We start from the raw sequence: 19,913 nt of genomic DNA, 5'->3' as shown, positions 1-19,913 counted from the left end.
GGGCCACATTGTGTCAAAGAAAGGAATCGAGGTAGATAAGGCTAAAATTGATGTTATTCAAAGCTTACCTTACCTGACTTGTGTTTGGGAAGTTCATTTTTTTAGGTCATGCGGGTTTATACTGAAGGTTCATCAAGGACTTTTCGAAGGTAACAAGGCCAATGTGCCAACACTTGCAAAAAGAGGTTGATTTCAAGTTTAATGAGGCGTGAAAAAGAAGCTTTTGACAAGCTCAAGGAGCTGCTTACATCCGCCCCCATCATACAAGCACCAAATTGGGATCTCCTCTTTGAGATAATGTGTGATGCAAGCAACTATGCTATATGCGCCGTTTTGGGTCAAAAGAATGGAAGAGCCTCCCATGCGATCTACTATGCATAAAGAACACTAGAAAATGCTCAAAGCAACTACTCTACCATGGAGAAGGAGCTATTGGCCATAGTGTTCGCTTTGGATAAGTTTAGACAATACCTACTTGGTACCAAAGTTATTGTGTATTTGGATCATGCGGCTCTCAAGTACTTGATAACAAAGAAAGATGCAAAGCCAAGACTCATCCGGTGGATCTTATTTTTGCAAGAATTTGATTTGGAAATTTGGGAGAAGAGTGGATGCGAGAATCTTATTGCCGATCATCTAAACCGGATCACTTCAAATGAGACTCTTCTTCCGTTGCGTGACGAGTTTCCGGATGGGCATCTCTTTTCCCTTACTCAATCTATTCCTTGGTATTCCGACATCGTTAACTTTTTGGTCACGAAAAGGTATCCTGACACATTCACTCGTGCTCAAAAAGATAAATTGAAAAGTGATGCAAAATACTATATGTGGGATGAACCTTATTTGAGGAAACATTGTCCCGATTGAATCATTAGTAGATGAGTGCCCCAACAAGAACACCAATACATTTTTCAATTTTGTCATGAATTTGCTTGTGGGGGACACTACGAACCTAAACGGAACTTTGAGTGTGGATTATTTTGGCCAACCATGTCACGTGATTGTTATTTGTTTTGTAAAAGCTGTGAACGGTGCCAAAGGACAAGGAACATTTCATAAAAGAATCAAATGCCATAAAATCCAATCCTTGTTTGTGTTGTTTTTGACGTATAGAGAATTGATTTTATAAGCCCATTTACCGTCTCATTTGGCAACGTTTACATCTTACTCGCGGTTGACTATGTCTCTAAATGGGATGAGGCCAAAGCCACAAGATCGGATGATGCCCAAACGGTTATTTGAGTTTTAAAGTCTAATGTTTTTGTGAGATTTGGTGTGTCTAGGGCTTTGATTAGTGATAGAAGGACATATTTTTGCAACAAGATGATGGAGGATTTATTGAGGAAGTACAACGTGACCCACCATGTCTCTACCACCTACCACCCCCAAACGAACAATCAAGCGGAGATTTCAAATCGTGAAGTGAAGTCTATCCTAGAGAAAACAGTGAATCTGACAAGAAAGGATTGGAGTTTGAGGCTTAATGATGCCTTATGGGCCCATCGGACCACTTACAAAACATCGATAGGCATGTCTCCATTTAGGTTGGTCTTTGGAAAACCATGTCATTTTCTCGTGGAATTAGAGCACGTGAATTTTGGGCGGTCAAGCAATGCAATTTCAATATTGATGAGGCGGGAAGACATAGGAAGCTTCAACTTCAAGAGTTAGAAGAATTGAGAAATGACTCTTATGAAAACTCAAGAATTTACAAGGAGAAAACGAAGCTTTTCCATGACAAGTCCATCACCTGAAAGCATTTTGAACCGAGACTAAGAGTCTTACTTTACCTTTCACGATTGAAGTTATTTCCAGGAAAGTTAAGATCAAGGTGGATTGGGCCTTTTGTTGTGATCAAGATTTTGACCATGGAGCGGTAGAAATTCAAAGTGAGGAAACGAGAGAAATTTTCAAAGTCAATGGGTATTGTTTGAAGTCATTCTTTGAAGGTTTCAATTCTAATGCTCTTGAAATCATCCTCTTGGATGTCTCGAGGTGTTGAAGCAAGCTAGGAGGATGTCTCGCCAAAGACGTTAAAGAAGGGTATTTTTGGAAAGCATTGTGCTTTCATGTCTTTGAACCCGAATAAAGAAGTGTTGAAGATGTTTTGATGTTTATTTTGAAGTTATCACTGAAAAAAATAAGTTTTCCAAGTGTTTAAGCCTTTAAATGCAAGCCAAGAATCCCAACAAGCTGAAGTGAAACGGAACCGGAGACTGTGAACAACACATGCCCGCATGGCCCTGCACAACCCACCTGTGCGAACCCTGTGCGCAGCCGCGTGCCTCAATACGGGTGACATGCACGGGCTGACTTGAACGATTAGAACAACTTTGAGATGAAGCTTTTTCTGTGAGTTATGCGCGGCCGCGTGCCACCCTTGCGTGACCCGTGCAGATGTTGCCGACCAAACCTAATTTTGTTGACCAACTTTGACTTTTGTTGACCAGAGGGTTTAATGAGTTGGCCAACATTGATAGGGTGTTGAACTCACTTGACCTTGGATTAAAAACTTTAGCCACTCATCTTCTTCATTCAACCCTACACAAACTTCACCATTTTCTCTCAAACACTCAAGAACACCAACACCCACTTCTTACAAAAATTTGATTTCTCGGAGTTCTACCGGTTGGAAACCCGCGAGACCACTGCCATTCTTCACCATTTTTCCTCCTCTACAAACCCCACCCAAAATTTCCTTCGATCCGTTGTCGGAATTAGGGGCGCCATCACCACTACCTCACCACTTTCCGACCATTCTTCGGCCAACTCCGGCCACCTCTCGCAATTTCGACATCACCAAAGTGTTTCTTTTCCCAAGTTCTATACATACCACTGAAAGAAACCACAAAATCTCACCAAAAATTTCGCTGGAAATTTTGAGCCACCACGAGCCGCCGCCAGATTTTTTCGCAAAAATCAAGTCGAAAATATTGTTTTATTGAACAAGTCTTACATTTTGGTAGGGGTGCAAACGAGCCAAGCCGAGCCCGAGCCTGGTCAGGCTCGGCTCGAGCTCGTTTAAGTTATATGAGGCTTGAGCTCGAGCTCGACTCGATTCGAGCTTCTTGTATTAAGCTCGGCTCGAGCTTGTAAATAATTATACAAGCTCGACTCGGGCTCGGGCTCGGCTCGTTTTTTGTCTGATGTGTCTAAATAAGCTTAAGCTCGGCTCGTTAAGAAGCTCGTTTACTAATACCCTAAATCCCTAATCCCCAAATATGTTTTTATTTTAATATATAAAAATAATAATAAATTATTTTATATAAAGGCTCGTTTAGGCTCGCGAGCCTAATCGAGCTTAGTGACATAGGCTCGAGCTCGGGCTCGTTTAATAAACGAGCTTAATATTAAGCTCGAGCTCGGCTCGGGCTCGTTTAAAATCGGTTTTGATTCGAGCTTTTAACGATCCGATCTTGAGTAGCTCGCGAGTAGCTTGGCTCGTTTGCACCCCTACATTTTGGCACCCATGAACAACAACAAAGCTTGGGGTGCACGGTAGCGGATTTCGGGTTCAAGTTCAATTTTTAGGACAAAAACGATTGAATCGGGTATCCTCTTTCCTTGGCTTTCATTACATTGCATTGCTCTAATACAATAATTTCAACCAATTATGCTTTGAAAATTGCCTAGGATCGTTAGTTATTGCCTGAATTATTTAGAGAAATTAGTTTGAGAATGGTTTAAATTGGTCAATTTGTTTGGAAATTTGATTAAGAAAAATTGTTTAACTTTGATTGGGATTTGTTCATTTTGACTAGAAATGTTGCCGAATTTTAGTTGGATTTGTCAAATGGAACTGAGTGGTGTTGTGTAAAACCGTTTTGAATTGTCAAAAAAAAGTTGGTGCAATTATTTATTGGAATTTTTGTCTCTCGCCATGGGGTCCCAGTTTCCATCGTTTCTGATTGGGATGCCAGGTTTACTTCCCGTTTTTGGCAGAAGTTCCACGAGGAACTGGGTACGAGACTGCATTTTAGTACGACGTTCCATCCGCAAACTAATGGACAGAGTGAACGGACCATTCAGACCCTCGAGGATATGTTGAGGGCGTGCGTCATTGATTTCGGTGGGAGTTGGGATTCCCACCTACCGCTTGTAGAGTTCGCCTACAACAACAGCTATCTTTCCAGTATTGGCTCCCCGCCTTTCGAGCTATTGTATGGGCGGAAGTGTAGGACCCCAGTCTCCTGGAGCGAGGTTGGGCACCTGGTGATGGGTCGGACAGAGGTAGTTCTACAAACTACCGAGATGATACAGCAGATTAGACAGCAACTGCAGACCGCTCAGATTCGGTAGAAAAGTTATCCCGACCGACGCCGATTTGAGCTGGAATTTCAGGTGGGTGACATGGTTCTCCTGAAGGTCTCACCCTGGAAGGGTGTGATCCGCTTCAGGAAGAAGGGAAAATTGGGTCCCTGTTATATTGGGCCATTCAGGATTGTTTCCAGGGTTGGCAGAGTGGCTTATAGGCTAGAGCTTCTAGAGGAGCTTAGCCGGATCCATAGCACGTTTCATGTTTTGCAATTGTGAAAATGCATTATGGACTAGGAGGCAGTGGTATCGTTGGATGACATTCATGTCGATGTGCGCCTGAACTATGTGGAGAGGCCTGTGGCTATTTTGGAAAGGAAGAAAAAGATTCATCGGAACAAAGAAATACCTTTGGTAAAGGTACAGTGGGAACATCGGAGGGGATCCGAGTGGACATGGGAACTGGAGGCGGAGATGCGTGAGCATTACCCGACCTTGTTTATTCCAGCGTACTTCGAGGGTGAAGTCTAGTTCAATTGGGGGAGAGTTGTAACTCCCCGATTCTCAGGTATTGCTTAAATAAGATTATTGGGTTAAGCTCTACTCGACGAGTTGGTTGACCTACTCGTCGAGTAGCAGTAGGATGGGATCGTGTGTTAAGTGGCCTACTCGACGAGTCCATATTTGAACTCGGCGAGTAGGAGCTGGCAATTGAAACCCTAATTCCCGGGGTTTGCACCCCTATTTAAAGGGACCTTAGCCTCCCTTGGGCCTCTTTACAGTTCTAGAGAGCCCTGAGAGTCCTTATACGTGTGTGTGTGCTCTTGTGTGGGTTTTTGAAGCTTGGAGAGAGAATATTAGAGGAAGAAAGCTAGGAGTACAAAGGAATTAAAGCAAGGAAGTTGTGGGAAGCAGGATTCACCTCAACTAGCATCCTTTGGAGGTATCAAAGTGCCATCCTTACTTCCCTTTTTCTTTTGTTGAGTTTCTAGGGCTTTTTATGGATTTTCAAGTTGGTGTGATGAGCTATGGGCTAGATCTGAAGTTGTGACTTCAGATCTAGACCCTCTTTGGATTCTAGAAGCATAAAGTTTTAGTTTTGATCATGATTGAGGTCCCTCTTGTGCATGAAGCCCCATTAAGATCTTAGATTTGGCATTTAGAGCCTTTAAAGCCATGCATGCACGTAAAGTTTACAACTTTACGTGATAAGCATGAACTAGAAGCGTGGATCTGTGATTTGGAGCCGCTGCATGGCTCAAAATAGGTCTGTATGGAAAAAGGACTGAAGGGACTCGGCGAGTCACTTGGAGATGGCCGTGAACTCGACGAGTTGGATGAACAACTCGACGAGTCCGATGAAGATCGCCATAAGACTCGACGAGTGGAAGAATAACTCGGCGAGTCGGATGAGTTTTATCCAGGATTTGTTTGAGTGTATAACCGTCGAGTTGCAAGGAGGAGACTCGACGGGTGGCCTTAAGGTGTGGTCGAGAATCGAAGGACTCGACGAGTCACCCCGTTGACACGGCGATTTGGAATGTGCTTCGAGGGACTCGGCAAGTAGCCGAGGGCACTCAGCAAGTTGAGGTCAACATGGACTGTTGACCTTGACTGAGGACTTTGGCTTGATCAGGGGTTGTCTAGTGGGTTATGGAGTACCTTATAAGACTAGGGACTTATAAGTATATTGTGCTATGATCATAGGTGGTGGAGCCTGTGTTGAGTGATCCGAGAGTTGGAGTTTACTTCCGAGTCGACATTGCGAGGTGAGTTATCCTCACTATATCGATAGGGTCTACGACACCAAGGTCGGCCCTTTAGTTGTCATTGTTATGGTATGCTATATGTGGTTATGATCTGTTAGATCAGAATCAGGATAGACAATAGGCTATGCTCTTATGATCCGTAGAGATTAGTATGTTAGTGACCTGCTAGGTCGGTACTCTAGTTACGAGAAAATTCTATGTTTGATGACCAGTGATCGATATGCTTGATGTTTATATATGCCAATATATGATAGTTACGCGCACATGGTATTTGCTTGTTGGTTGGGTTGAGGCGGTCCTGCTTTGTGCTGTAGGCCAACACATCCTATGAGCGGTCCGGGGAGACTGTAGGCCCACGCGGCGGACCAGTCATTCCGAAGGCTCGGGATAGATCCAGATAGACTGTAGGCCCTGTAGGGCGGTCCAGTCAGGCCGATGGCCCAGTATGCATGTTGATTGATTGATATTACTAATATGTTATTGTCAGTGTGGTATTGGTATTTTGGGGGTAGCTCACTAAGACCTCAGGCTTACGGTTTTCAGTTTATTGTTTTAGGTACTTCAGGAGACCATGGAAAGGCGAAGGCGTGACCATACCGCTCCTCATCCTTATGTTATGATTTTTGGGACACTCTGATGGATAATGATTTGAAAACATTTTTGTAAACAATGCTATTTGGTTTTTATTTATGATTGAAAAGTTTAAATTTGGTGTAAAATTTATGGATGTTACACATCAGTAGGGGGCACAAGATCCCATCATACTTCACGCTATATTCTTTGACCAGTTTGCCACAATGTTCTCCACCGTTCAACACATCGACACTTAGACACAGGAGAACACCCAAGCCATTCAGGATGTGGTGACCCGCATTGATAGGCTGGAGCAGTCCTTCCCATCCACTTTCCTTAGGTCCAGGACATGTGGGGCTGATGGGTTTTGAGCAAATCTACATTCCTATGTGATCATGCAACCCTAATTGCTTTGGATCTAAGTTTTTCTCTATTGAGCATACAAATATGAATTCCAAAGCAATAATCATAGATCTAGCATATACAATTTGAAATTCATATATAATATTAGGGTTTGATCATTACCTCACTTGTTCTGTAGCAATAACAAGAACCACCTTGACTATTGAAAAGCTTAGTGCCCCAAGTGTTGCACCTCTAATGGAGTCACAAACACCCAATGCAAAAAGGATGAGTAGGAGAGATGAGGAAATCAGCCATGGTTCTCTTAGAAAGGCAGTGCCGAAATTCCTTAGATTAAGGGCATTTATATAGCTGATGACTGCTAGGGTTTTCAGGCGGAAACCCTAATTTCATTGCTTAGGCCTTAAGCAGTCCATTGACCTCCACAATAGAAGCCTTCGATGAATTCTATAGGGCCTCCTATAGATTCCGTCCAGTCCACCCATAAGAGTCCATCTACCTAACTTTGCAACTATCAATGATTTTCAAAACAACCCCTCCATTATTAATTAGTTCCTTTAATCCCAAAATTAATATCAAATTAATTTCTGATCAATTACTAATTAATAATATGATTTCCAAATAATATATATTAATCTTATAATATATTAATAAAATGATTTCGAGTACCAATTTATTATTCATATAATAAATCATATTCTCTCTCTCCATTAGTCATCCTATCAAGTTGCATGAGTGAAGAAAACCCAAAAGGACCATGCTACAAATCAAATCAAGTGCATACTAATTATAGTTATGGGCTTAGACACCTAATCTAACAGTCTCCTACTTAGATAAGTCTAATAACTATTATTGCAAGTATGACTTTAGAATTTGACTAGCAATCGTAGCTTTCAAAAGCTGCCGTTGAACTCTAATCATATCAACAATGCATCCTTTAGATAAGTGATCATATATTCCTTCGTTCTTCAAGATATCGTATGGACAAGAGACATGAGTTATAATCATTCTCTATGTCCAAGGTTTGTTTCCCGATTCGTGATTTACGATGACTGACTCAGACTACAACTAAACACATCAACTTAGTCCAAGCTTGGCCAAGCGCTTAGGGTGTCATCACTAAATCATCGAGGGGCCCACATATATCGCTTTGATCCCATTTAGGGTAAACGGAATGGATAAACTTCGACTCATATGCTTGTACTGTTTACTTATCAAATCACACACAACAATATGTTTTATAACATCAAGTTGCTGATGCGTTTACGTCTTATCAATGCACAACCAACTTGTAAACAACAATTATATGTCTCCGTTTCAAGAATATAATATATTATCATCTTACAATAACTTGTGATCAAATCCATGAAATGATTCAAATGAGTGTGGGTTTAATCCAATACTCAAATTCTTACTTCAGGAGTACTCACGAACACTACAACAACCATCTGCTATGTCTAAGCACTTAGACAATCTACAGTTGGATTCATGACAGTCTTACCTTATTACTTACTTCCAAAGTATGATCGACTGTGGATGCTTGAATAATCTTATTATTCGGGAAGTAAAACATGCGAAGTGAAACACAAGAATAACCTAATCCAATATGGTCTGAAAACTTTTGAATATAAATAAACACTTATTAGTTAATCACCATATTAATTAGACCTGATTCATTTTTTACTGTTTCGACTAATCAACTCAATACATGAATTAAAACAATAGTCATCCCATTCTCCAAGCATGCACACTATATTTATCTATGGTCCTTCCTTTGTGAAATAGATCAATTGAACACATTTCTAATGATGCTCATGTCACAATTCCCTAATCCTTATTATAAGTGTAAGAATACAAAATTCTTGCCACTAATAGAATGTGTTAGAGTCAAACCTTTCATGCAATGATCCTTTTGTAAAGTTGAGGCTCCAAAGTCACAGAGACTTGGCCAATGATATTACAAAGCATTCCATTTGAGATTGTTACAAGACAGTTCCCCAGAGACTTGGCCAATGATCCTTTTGTAATGTCTAGGCTCTGTGTTCGATGCGCTGGTAGGTGAACTTAATGAATTTAAGGACTTGACAAAATTTGACCTAGTTAGATCCGTTTAGGCTGACATCACGACGCTCAGATAGGTTGAGCAGGGAGATATACATGGGAATCTACCGATCACATTAAATGAACCCGTATCTAGAACTGTGGATTAACTTTTCCTCGATGTGCGGATTTTGTCCTTAATTCCAGTTTGATGGGGTGACTGGGGAATTCCGATAAATTAGGTCTGTAGAAAGTTATTTTCTTTCTCTCTATTTGTTAGCCATATGTTGCCTCCTTTGTGTGATCGAGAGATCCGACCTGGACTGTAACATATGCAACTCTATCTCTCTGCATCTTCTCTCATGCAATTCTTTCTATCTGTTAGCCATATACTGTCTCCTCTGCCTGACTCATAATCTGACCTGGTACACAGTATATGCAACATTCTCTTCTCAATCCCTCTAAAAATTCAGTTAGTCATATGTTTCATCCTCTGCGTGATTGGAAGAGATCTGACCTGGATGTATGGCATATGCACTCTAACTCTATTTTCTCTCTTAATAATTGTCTGCTCACCCGGTGTAAGGAGTATTCTGGAAGTACTTGATGGCTGGAGCATATCAGGAAGTGGGAAACACGTTCTAGTACAATTAAAATTTAAACACATACAGACTGTTTGTAGATCTCGCTGCTCAGTTTAGGTGGACAACAATATCTTTGGTCGTTGTTAGCTGAATGGTCCTTAAGGAATATTATCTAGGAACTTAGGATCACATTGTCTTGACACTTATAGCATGTCCTAATTTTGTCACAATCTCTCATGTTTAAGTGGACCACAATACCGGCGATTGACCAGATCTATTCATGAAGGGAGAGGTACTGATAAACGGATAAAGGTTGTCTAAAAACTTTGATCCAAAATCACTCTTAAAGTTAGATATCATTTTATTTTTGTTAAATTTGTTCATAGTTTCTTCTATTTTAAATATTAGGGGGAGAATTAAAAAAAATAAAATAAAATAATAAAAATAAAAAAATAAAAAAAATTAGAAAAATTCAAAAATCAAAGAAAAATAAGAAAATTAAAAATCCAAAAATAATGTTATTTCTGTTTTAAGTTTTCTTTTAGTTTTGTTTTGTCTTGAAAAGTGATTTCAGGTATAGATAAGACTCATGGAGTTTGTGTCGAAGATTTCTGAGCCAAGGCTTCATCCGTGAGCATCAAAGAATTTTCATTCGAAGGAGCAAGAAATGAAGATTATTCTTCCGACATTCAATCCTTCAACCCCAGAAGCAAGGTGAAGTAGAAATTGAAGATTATGTGACGGATTGCATTGAAGCCTCATCAATCAGTCTGCTGCTATCGTTGTACCTGCTAAAGTGATCCAGAAGATTTGTTCTCTCTGATGTTCTCAAACTGAAAGCGCTATCTTTCAAGAATCAGTACAAGAAGTCTCCTCACCCAATGTGCGTTCAATGTCAAATTCTGCAGAAAAGCTCAAGTGCTTAAGATGAAGTCATTCATTGAAGGTTCAACAAGTTCATCTTGAAGTCGTGAAGAATTTGAAGATTAATGCTGAAGCCAAGATCTCAATGAAGATTAACAAGAAAAGCCAGCTACTTTTTAGGGGGAGCTTGTTGGGTCAATTAAGAAAAGAAAGCTATAAACCAAGGGGGAGATTGTTGGGTCAAAAATATGGTTTATACTTTACTTTTCTAGCAAAATGTATTTTCTGGAATATTTTATGAGTTTACGATCAGGTTTACGGTCAGTGGGTGTTTACGACCGTAAACCCATTTACGGCCCATTTTAACCTAGCCCATGTTCCCCTTGTGTATATATATATATATATATATATATATATATATATATATATATATATATATATAGGTGTTAGGGGTGAGGAGTAGGGATTGATGAACAGAATAGAGAGAAACGGGAGCTTATGTGTGTGTGTGTGTGAATCTCATGTAAAGGAGCATCATTCCAGTCTATTCAATACATTGAAGATTCATATTATTCTTCTTCTCATTCTCTTCTATTTAATCTGACATGATCCGTTTGATTGGGATTCCGCACCATCAAACAGATCTGATTGATACACAGACATTTTAGGGACTTACATAAACTATTTGCCATTCTCACAATTTGAACTATGAAAAGGGATGTCGTTATCATACTCGAATTTAAGAATGCAATCATCACACCTTCTAACTCTAATCCTTTTAAAATCCACTAGTGGAAGCGTTTCCTCACAATCATTTTCATGAAGTAGAGAGAAACCTATTGCCACTTAGATTTAAGGTGTATGTGTTCCTATCCATGTGAATTTGTCATTTCCAACCACTATCATAAGACAAGGTTTATGAAAAATTCAAACTCATATGGACTGAACTTGCTTAATCTCAATTTCTTGCCATCCGGTAGCACAAGGGCCTACCATTTCTTCTAAGTTATTGAGCAGCTCACCCACACTGATCAATGTACTTTCACTAATCAAGGTGCTTTGTCTTATGCAATCAAATGAGAACTTATATAACTCACATGCATAGTCAAGTTAATTGGAATGGCACAGAAACAAAAATATGTCAACATGATAGGTTGTCAACCTCAGGTCGTGTGCTAGTGATTACTGAAAGGTTTATTCTTGTTTAGTTCCTGAAACTATTCAAGACAACTTAAGACTCCCACTGACCTTTTGACATATAAGATTTTTTGTCAATGAATATTCCTTGACAAACAGTTATTCAAGAGTTAGTGAGAATTCTTATCAAGAAACACTTCATATATTTGGTCTTAGTTGGTCTTTGCAAAACATCACAACTACCAATTTCAAATGTGTAATAGTAAGAAACATTTCTACTCCACATTTCATGAGGTGTTATAAAACTACTTAGAACATGTTACTAAAGGTACAACTTGGAGTAACTAGAGTATGACTCTAAGACTCGATTTTGGAACAAAGTATGACTCATCTTCTTGATTTAACCATTTCAACAACGCCCGAATCCTATTCTTAGTCATGTAAATGCACTAAGGTGTCCTTAGAGGATCAATTGTGACATGGTTCCATAATCATTAGGATGATCCTAAAACACGATACTAAAATACTCTCCTTTCCTTTCAGATTGGAGAAACTTTTATCTTTCTGCCTAATTGATTCTTCTTATTCGTTTTGCTATACTTTGAAACTTTTCAAAGAATCAGCATTACACTTAATCTTGTAAGCATAACCATATTTACTGAACTATTAGTAAATCATGACAAACAAACTTTATCGTCCTTTGTGGTGGATCTGACCTGTCCACATCAATGTGCACTAGATCCTTCAGTATTTCACTTTACTCACATACATATGTGAATAAGGAATTTAGTATTAATTTCCCAAAGATCAAGATTTTCATACATCATATAATTCAAATTGCGTGATTCCGAGTTTCTGTCCAATTGAAACTTGGGTGATGAGAATCCTTCCTCATTTGGTAAATTATGACACTACCACAAGCGATATAACTAAGAATCAAATCCATTTTTCAACATTGCTAAAAATATAAATATAAACACCAATTTTCACAAATGCCATTGCAAGGAATAAGATAAAATCAAATTTTATTTTATTGATAAAATGCGGAAAAACTTGTCCTTACAATGCAAATACAAATGAAAACTATGTTTCTAAATATTCAAGCAATCTATCAAAACTCCTAAGCAGCAGCTCAAAAATTTGATTATCAAACCATGTGATCGAAATCCATCTCTCACGATCAGACTCAACATACTTTTCTTTTAAGCTTCCTTCTTTCTCTTCGATCCTACAAAACATCAAAATGTGATTAACACATCATGTAATAAGAATATATAAATATGAACTTAATAGAGTTAGATAATGGATGTACCTGAAGTAGAGTCATTTAATTTGACTTTACCATCTCTTAGATCTCTCAGGTAGGCCTAGAAGCTTCGCTTCCAATGCCCCTTTAATCGGTAATATAGACAAATGGACTCTTCAGGAGTGACATGTGAAACTTTCTTTGAATTGGCCTTTCTCTTGCAGTCAAACTTTTCGACCTTGTCCGGTCCCCCCCCCCTAGGAGTCGAAACCATTTCTAGACTATCACCGTTGTCATCACTAATGTCCATGGAACTTTGGGAGGTAGATCTTCCAAACGAATTTGTTTGACCAGTACGCCAAAGCATTGCTGCTTCAACAGGAATTTGCAAATATGTTAGATCTATGAGGATCACGTCGTGATCTGTCATATAGTAATCCTTAAAGAATTTACTATACAACCCGGGAAGTGACTGAAGAACCAAGTCAAAAACTAACTCCTTTGGGAAAACGACACCCAAAATTCCCAATCTGTCAATGTGCAACTTCATCTTGAGGACATGTGCACACACAGACTTTCCATCTTGGTGTTGGCATGCCAACAAGGCTTGAGTAACCTTGAACTTTTCAAGCTGACGAAATTATGGGCCAGGGAGAATCACTGGAGGATGTGGAGGAGGAAAAGTATGATTTCTAGTTCCACCAATGCACGAAGAAGGGAATGATCTTTCACCTTGATAGACACATGGAAGATCATCTTCAGACGGAAAGCCTTTTCCAAAGGGACGATGAAGACAATAGTTGTCAAAACTAGACATCTACAAAAAGGAGAAATTTAAGTTAATTGATTTAATCCTTAATATAACACCCAAATGAAATATCAAGGCAAGGACCCAACATAATAATTCATAATTCGGAAGATGGATGTCGTAATCCAATTGTAAATTATTTGAAGGTAGGTAAATGACGATTTACCAATTCCACCACGAAAAAGAAACTTTAAACGAATTAGGTTTTAAATGAAATTCCTAGATATTTTGAGATTCATTGAACTTTTCAATGGCATGTTTAATCTCGATTATGCCCTTCAAGTTTGTGACTGGGATATCGAGGATCACAAACAATGTGTGAATAACCACGCAAATTAGCTTGGTATTCTCGATGTCATTTATCACCGAATCAATGTGCCTGTTAACCACACACGCTCCATCGATCAACGATAATTGAGTTACCCATTTCCATCATTCATTAGTCCCAAATTAGTGTGCCGGTTAACCACATACGCTCCACTAATGACCAATAAGGTGCAATGTACAATTTCATAGGTTAGCATCAAATTCACATTTTCCTAAATTAACTAAGATTGAGAATTTATAAAAGGTTTAGTTACTTTGTATTTTTATTAATGAGAGTTTAATGTCCTATCCTACCCGTTCGGCTAACAACCTTCCACTAGTCAAGAGTGTGGTGGGTAAGAGTGGATACCTAATGACGATCATTTTACATGCCGCTTCCTTAAACACCCCTTATAGACTAGCATCGTGAATGATGCCTACTAACGATAAGACAAACATTTTCTTATATATATATATATATATATATATATATATATATATATATATATATATATATATATATAAATTTAACTTTTAATCTTATATATTATAAGGGTGTATTTTAAGCTTTTAAAATGCTAAGTGGTTTAATCCTTTAATAAATTAAACTTTTAATTCAATTAAATTTAAACCATATTATGGATTTATCAATTCTCTTTTAATTAAACACTTAATTAATCTAGCTTATTAATAAAATCCATTAGGGTGTATTTTAAACTATTAAAAATACCATGGTTCTAAATTTAAGATTTCAAAATTAAAGCTATTTAATCAAAATTTAAAATATAAAACCAAAGGGTGCACTTTTGAAACTTTTCAAAATACTAGGTTAAATTAAAAAATAACATTATCTTTATCCAAAAATAATTTTATCTTATCCAAATTTAACCAAATCCTTTAATTTTGATAAGGATATCATGTTACCATTCAGAAAAATCGATTTTAGGCAATAAAAACGAGTTATGGTAATTATCAAATTCAAAATCTGATCTAAAAATCAAAATTTTAGGGGATAGATGAGTCAACTCATCGAGTTTGATATTGATCAACTCATCGAGTTTACTGATGAGACATCAAATTTCGACAATCTTGTTCTTTGGACAATTCACTATTGCATCAATTTAACTGAAAAACATCCTAGGCTCTGATACCACTTATGGGTTTTGAGCAAATCTACATTCCTAAGTGATCATGCAACCCTAATTGCTTTGGATCTAAGTTTTTCTCTATTAAACATAAAAATATGAATAGCAAAGCAATAACCCTAGATCTAGCATATACAATTCGAAATTCATATATAATATTAAAGTTTGATCATTACCTCACTTGTTATGTAGCAATAACAAGAACCACCTTGACTATTGAAAGCTTAGTGCCCCAAGTGTTGCACCTCTAATGGAGTGACAAACAATCAATGCAACAAGGATGAGTATGAGAGATGAGGAAATTGGCCAGGGTTCTCTTAGAAAGACATTGCCGAAATTCCTTAGGTTAAGGGGGTTTATATAGCTGAGGACTGTTAGGGTTTTCAGGTGGAAACCCTAATTTCCTTGCTTAGGCCTTAAGCAGTCCATTGACCTCAAAAATAGAAGCCTTGGACGAATTCTATAGGGCCTCATATAGATTTCGTCCAGTCCTTCCATAGGAGTCCATCAACCCAACTTTGCAACTATCAGTGATTTGCAAAACATCCCCTCCATTATTAATTAGTTCCTTTAATCCCAAAATTAATATCAAATTAATTTCTGATTAATTACTAATTAATAATATGATTTCCAAATAATATATATTAATCTTATAATATATTAATAAAATCATTTTGAGTACCAATTTATTATTGATATAATATATCTTAGAGGGTGTTTGTTTTTTCTCTGCAGGTCTATGTGACCTCTTCTGTCTGCGAGGCGCAGACCACGCGCAGACATAATGGTTTGCAGTCTGTTTGTTTTTCTGAAGTGCGCAGACATAAAAACGTCTGCACGAGGTCTTCACCACACATATATGGGATAGCATCTTCTAAAGTCTGCAAGCCCTTTAACCTAAAAAAAAAACGCGTCTTTTTTTCTTTTGCTTCCGCCTCCCGTCCTCGTCCAACCCTCCCAGAAAAAAACCTCCATCGTTCGATCGTTCTCCACCTTGCAGCGACCACCACCGTCGCAACCCTCCTCTCCGATCAAAGCCATCAATCGCCGCCTTCCTCTCCGATCCGGCGTCCTCCGATTTTCCGAACTTCATAATCGATTGCAGCAGCCGGCGAACAACAACCCTCGATCGATCGATCGATCGTACTCCACCCTACTCGATCGTCTGCTCGCCGCCATTAACCACCCTGCTCGCCACCGGCCGGAGACCGTCGCCCCCACAGCTACACCGGAGACTTCGATCTCACAGGTTCGTTTTTTTTTTCCTGCTGTGAGCTACACGTTTCTGTTTTTATTTTTTCCTGCTGTGAGCTACACGTTTCTGTTATTTGAGCCTCATCTTATTCAGATTTAAAATGATGTATTGATCAAGATTCCACAACAATCTGTTGTAGTAATTGAACAGGTAGAATAAAAAGCCTCAAAAGATTGTTGTCAACTAAATTGTGTAAAATAAAAACATTTGTAATGAAAGTAATTTATCTTTGAATGTGAAATTGGATTTGATTATGTGTTTGTGCTTCAATTAGCAATTGAACCTAGATTGTTGTGATGTGTTTGTGCTTCAATTAGCAATAAAAAGCCTCAACTAGATTGTTGTGATGTGTTTGTGCTTCAATTAACAATTGAACCTAGATTTGATTATGTGTTTGTGCTTCAATTAGCAATAAAAAGCCTCAACTAGATTGTTGTGATGTGTTTGTGCTTAAATATGCAGTAATTCAAAGTTGTATATATATATATATATATATATATATGATTATTGATTGTGTATATTTATATGATAGTGTATATGTATATGATTGTTGATTTTGTATGTATATGATAGAAAGCATCAAAAAGAGACATAAGTTTTGTTTATTTTATAGAAGTAAAGTTTTTTGTCGTTAAAGTGAAGTTTATTTGATTTATAAAGTTTTTTAGAAAACTTTGAATTAAAACACTCTAATTGAGGTTATTTATAATTGAATAAAAAGTTTCACATTATTGTGATTGAAAATCAAACAAAATTACAAATTTGTCGTGAAAATAAAATTTTTTTCTTGAAATAATGATGTTACTTGTTCACTGTTTATTGTTAGTTGGTTATTAGAGATGGGAGAAAAACAACAATGGACCAATGAGCACTTAAAATGCTTATTGGATACTTGTATTGAAGAAGTAGAGAGTGTTGGTAGAAAAGGATTGAGTTTACAGAAAGATTCATGGATAAGGCTTGGAAGAATTCTTAAGGAGAAATTTGGGGTTGAGTTGACTCAAAAACAAATGAAAAACGCATATGACAATCTGAAAGCCAAATACACTGGATGGGTATATTTAAAAAACAAAACCGGTAATATATACAATTCTCAAACAAACACTTTTAATTTAACAGCCGAGGAGTGGGATGATTTTAAGAAGGTACATATACATTAATATACAATAATATATATATATATATATATATATATATATATATATATATATATATATATATATATATATATATATATATATATATATAACTTTTACGTTTGAAGTTGCTAAATATTCTTATACTATTTCTTGTTACATTTGGGTTTAGGGGCATCCGAAAGCTGCTTCTTTGAGAACAATTCCATTGCCTTTTCCAGATCTTTATGCACGTCTTTTTGATGGAAATAGTGCTACTGGTAATTTTAGGAGTTACTCAACCCAATCATCATCAGTAGCTGGCGCATCCTCCTGTCGTGTTCCACCACTTCAGATCACCGCCACCCCTTTTGATGCAATGGATGATGATGGTGTTGACACTTCTCATCATGAGCCACCACCTTATGCTGCTTCACCTTCTACAGCTTCACCTTCTGCTGCTTCACCTTCTGCTGCTTCACCTTCTGCTGGTTCACCATATACTGCTACACCATCCGGTAACCCCAACAAAAGGGCTAAACCCTCAACTCCTGTAGCTCCTAGTGCCTCACCGTCTGCTTCTTCACCTGATGGAACTTCTGTTACTGCTGACGATTTAGCATTTGAAATGAAGAAAGCTCTACAACGTTTGACTAAAGGGTATACAATTCCTCAGTGTTTAGAGAAGTTAGAGGTCCTTCAGTTAGGCCCTACAGATCCTTTACGCTTTGTTGCATATCATATTTTTGGAGGAACCATGAACATGAGAGAGATGTGGATGCATTTGCCCGATGTTCCCGAGATATTACGAGGGTGGCTTGAGATGACGGGTACCAGTTTAGGAGTTTTGAAGGATGGGAAGATTGTTCGATGATTTTCTAGTGTTGAAAGTATTTGTTAAGTCTTTTTGCCCTTGTTGGAACTACTTTGTTAAATGTTTTTGCCTTTGTTGGAACTATTTTGTTAGGTCTTTTTGCCCTTGTTGGAACTACTTTGTTAAATGTTTTTGCCTTTGTTGGAACTATTTTGTTAGGTCTTTTTGCCCTTGTTGGTACTTGAAATATGATTAATGGAATGTTTATTTGATACTTGAAATATGGTTTATGTAATGTTATTTTGGCTTGAAATATGATAAATGGAATGTTTATTTGATACTTGAAATATGGTTTATGTAATGTTTTTTAAAGTTCTACTTTGTTGATTTTAGGTTCATATGGATCACGATCAAAAGTTACTTCTCGTAATTCTAATGTACCTATACATCCGTTATTTTTGGAAGAGGGGTGTGAAACGATTGCGGGATAATGATTCGGAAATGACGGGACACGAATACACATTGGAGTTATTACACCGTAATCGTTTACAATGTGTTGAAGTATTACGCATGTCCCGTGAATCTTTTGTACGACTATGTGCTCATTTTAGAGCAAATTACTCATTAAAGGACAACAAACATGTATCAGTTGAGGAAAAGATGGCTATGTTTTTGATGATGATCGGACATAATCAACGTTACGTGATTATCAAGCGGAGATTTCAACACTCGAAGCAAACAATTCATAAATTTTTTTATGAAGTGTTGGAAAAAATGATGCTTTTCGCACAAGATGTTATAGTATCAACATCTTTTAATCCGAATCCAAACATTCCAGGACATAATAGGAGGCTACGAAGGGTTTTCAAAGGAGCAGTTGGTGCACTTGATGACACTTTGATACATGTTGTTGTCCCTGCTAAGAAACAAGACTTATATAGAAGTAGGGGAAAGGGAGATTGCTACCAAAACGTATTGGCAATATGTGACTTCAATATGATTTTTACATTTGTTGTGACCGGGTGGGAAGGGGTAGCGCATGACTCTAGAATATTATCAGAAGCAGTAGCCGATCCACAAGCATCATTCCCGTTTCCACCACCAGGTAATTTTTTGTTTTTTTTTAATATTTTCATTTTAATTTGAAAATTGATTAGTGTTTTGCATTTTTTTCAGACAAATATTATCTTTGTGATGCCGCGTATGCACACACTCGAGGATTTATGGCCCCTTATCGTAATGTGAGGTATTGGCTTGGAGATTTTCGTCAAAGACATGCATTGACCAATAAAGAAAAATTTAACCATGGACATGCAAAACTTCGAAATGTCATTGAGCGTGCTTTTGGTGTTTTGAAAGCACGCTTCCCTATATTGAAGAGGATGGCACCATTCCCGTTTGTGACACAAAGAAACATTGCCATGGCATGCTTCGCGCTTCATAATTATATAAGGAAAGAAGGATTGAGTGATGAGTATTTCGCACGATAGGATGAACCCAATGTCCCGTTTCGAAATAACAATGTGGCCATTGATGATGATGAAGACGAGATTCCAACACATGGTATTGCAGCAGACCGTGAATATATGACTCAGTTACGTGATGAAATTGCTGATCAGTTGATGCACAATATACATTGA

General features: G+C 37.9%; 1 protein-coding gene across 1 annotated transcript; it reads left to right on the top strand.

Moving 5' to 3' along the window:
- The first annotated feature begins 18,774 nt into the window (after positions 1-18,774).
- Positions 18,775-19,913, top strand: LOC128132471 (uncharacterized). The gene is made up of 3 exons (XM_052769059.1): positions 18,775-19,378; positions 19,450-19,697; positions 19,764-19,913. Exons 1-3 carry the CDS (start codon positions 18,775-18,777, stop codon positions 19,911-19,913), a joined length of 1,002 nt encoding a protein of 333 aa, XP_052625019.1.

The sequence above is a fragment of the Lactuca sativa genome, chromosome 2, assembly GCF_002870075.4.
Source record: "Lactuca sativa cultivar Salinas chromosome 2, Lsat_Salinas_v11, whole genome shotgun sequence".
Lineage (NCBI taxonomy): Eukaryota > Viridiplantae > Streptophyta > Magnoliopsida > Asterales > Asteraceae > Lactuca > Lactuca sativa.
This window is presented reverse-complemented; position numbering and strand designations above follow the sequence as displayed.

Bases quoted from the DNA above. Each gene is read 5' to 3' on its own strand.
- LOC128132471 (XM_052769059.1), top strand. From the start codon at position 18,775: ATGACGGGACACGAATACACATTGGAGTTATTACACCGTAATCGTTTA. The intron at 19,379-19,449 runs GTAATTTTTTGT...CATTTTTTTCAG, and splicing joins ATTCCCGTTTCCACCACCAG to ACAAATATTATCTTTGTGAT. The intron at 19,698-19,763 runs GCATGCTTCGCG...TTCGCACGATAG, and splicing joins CACAAAGAAACATTGCCATG to GATGAACCCAATGTCCCGTT.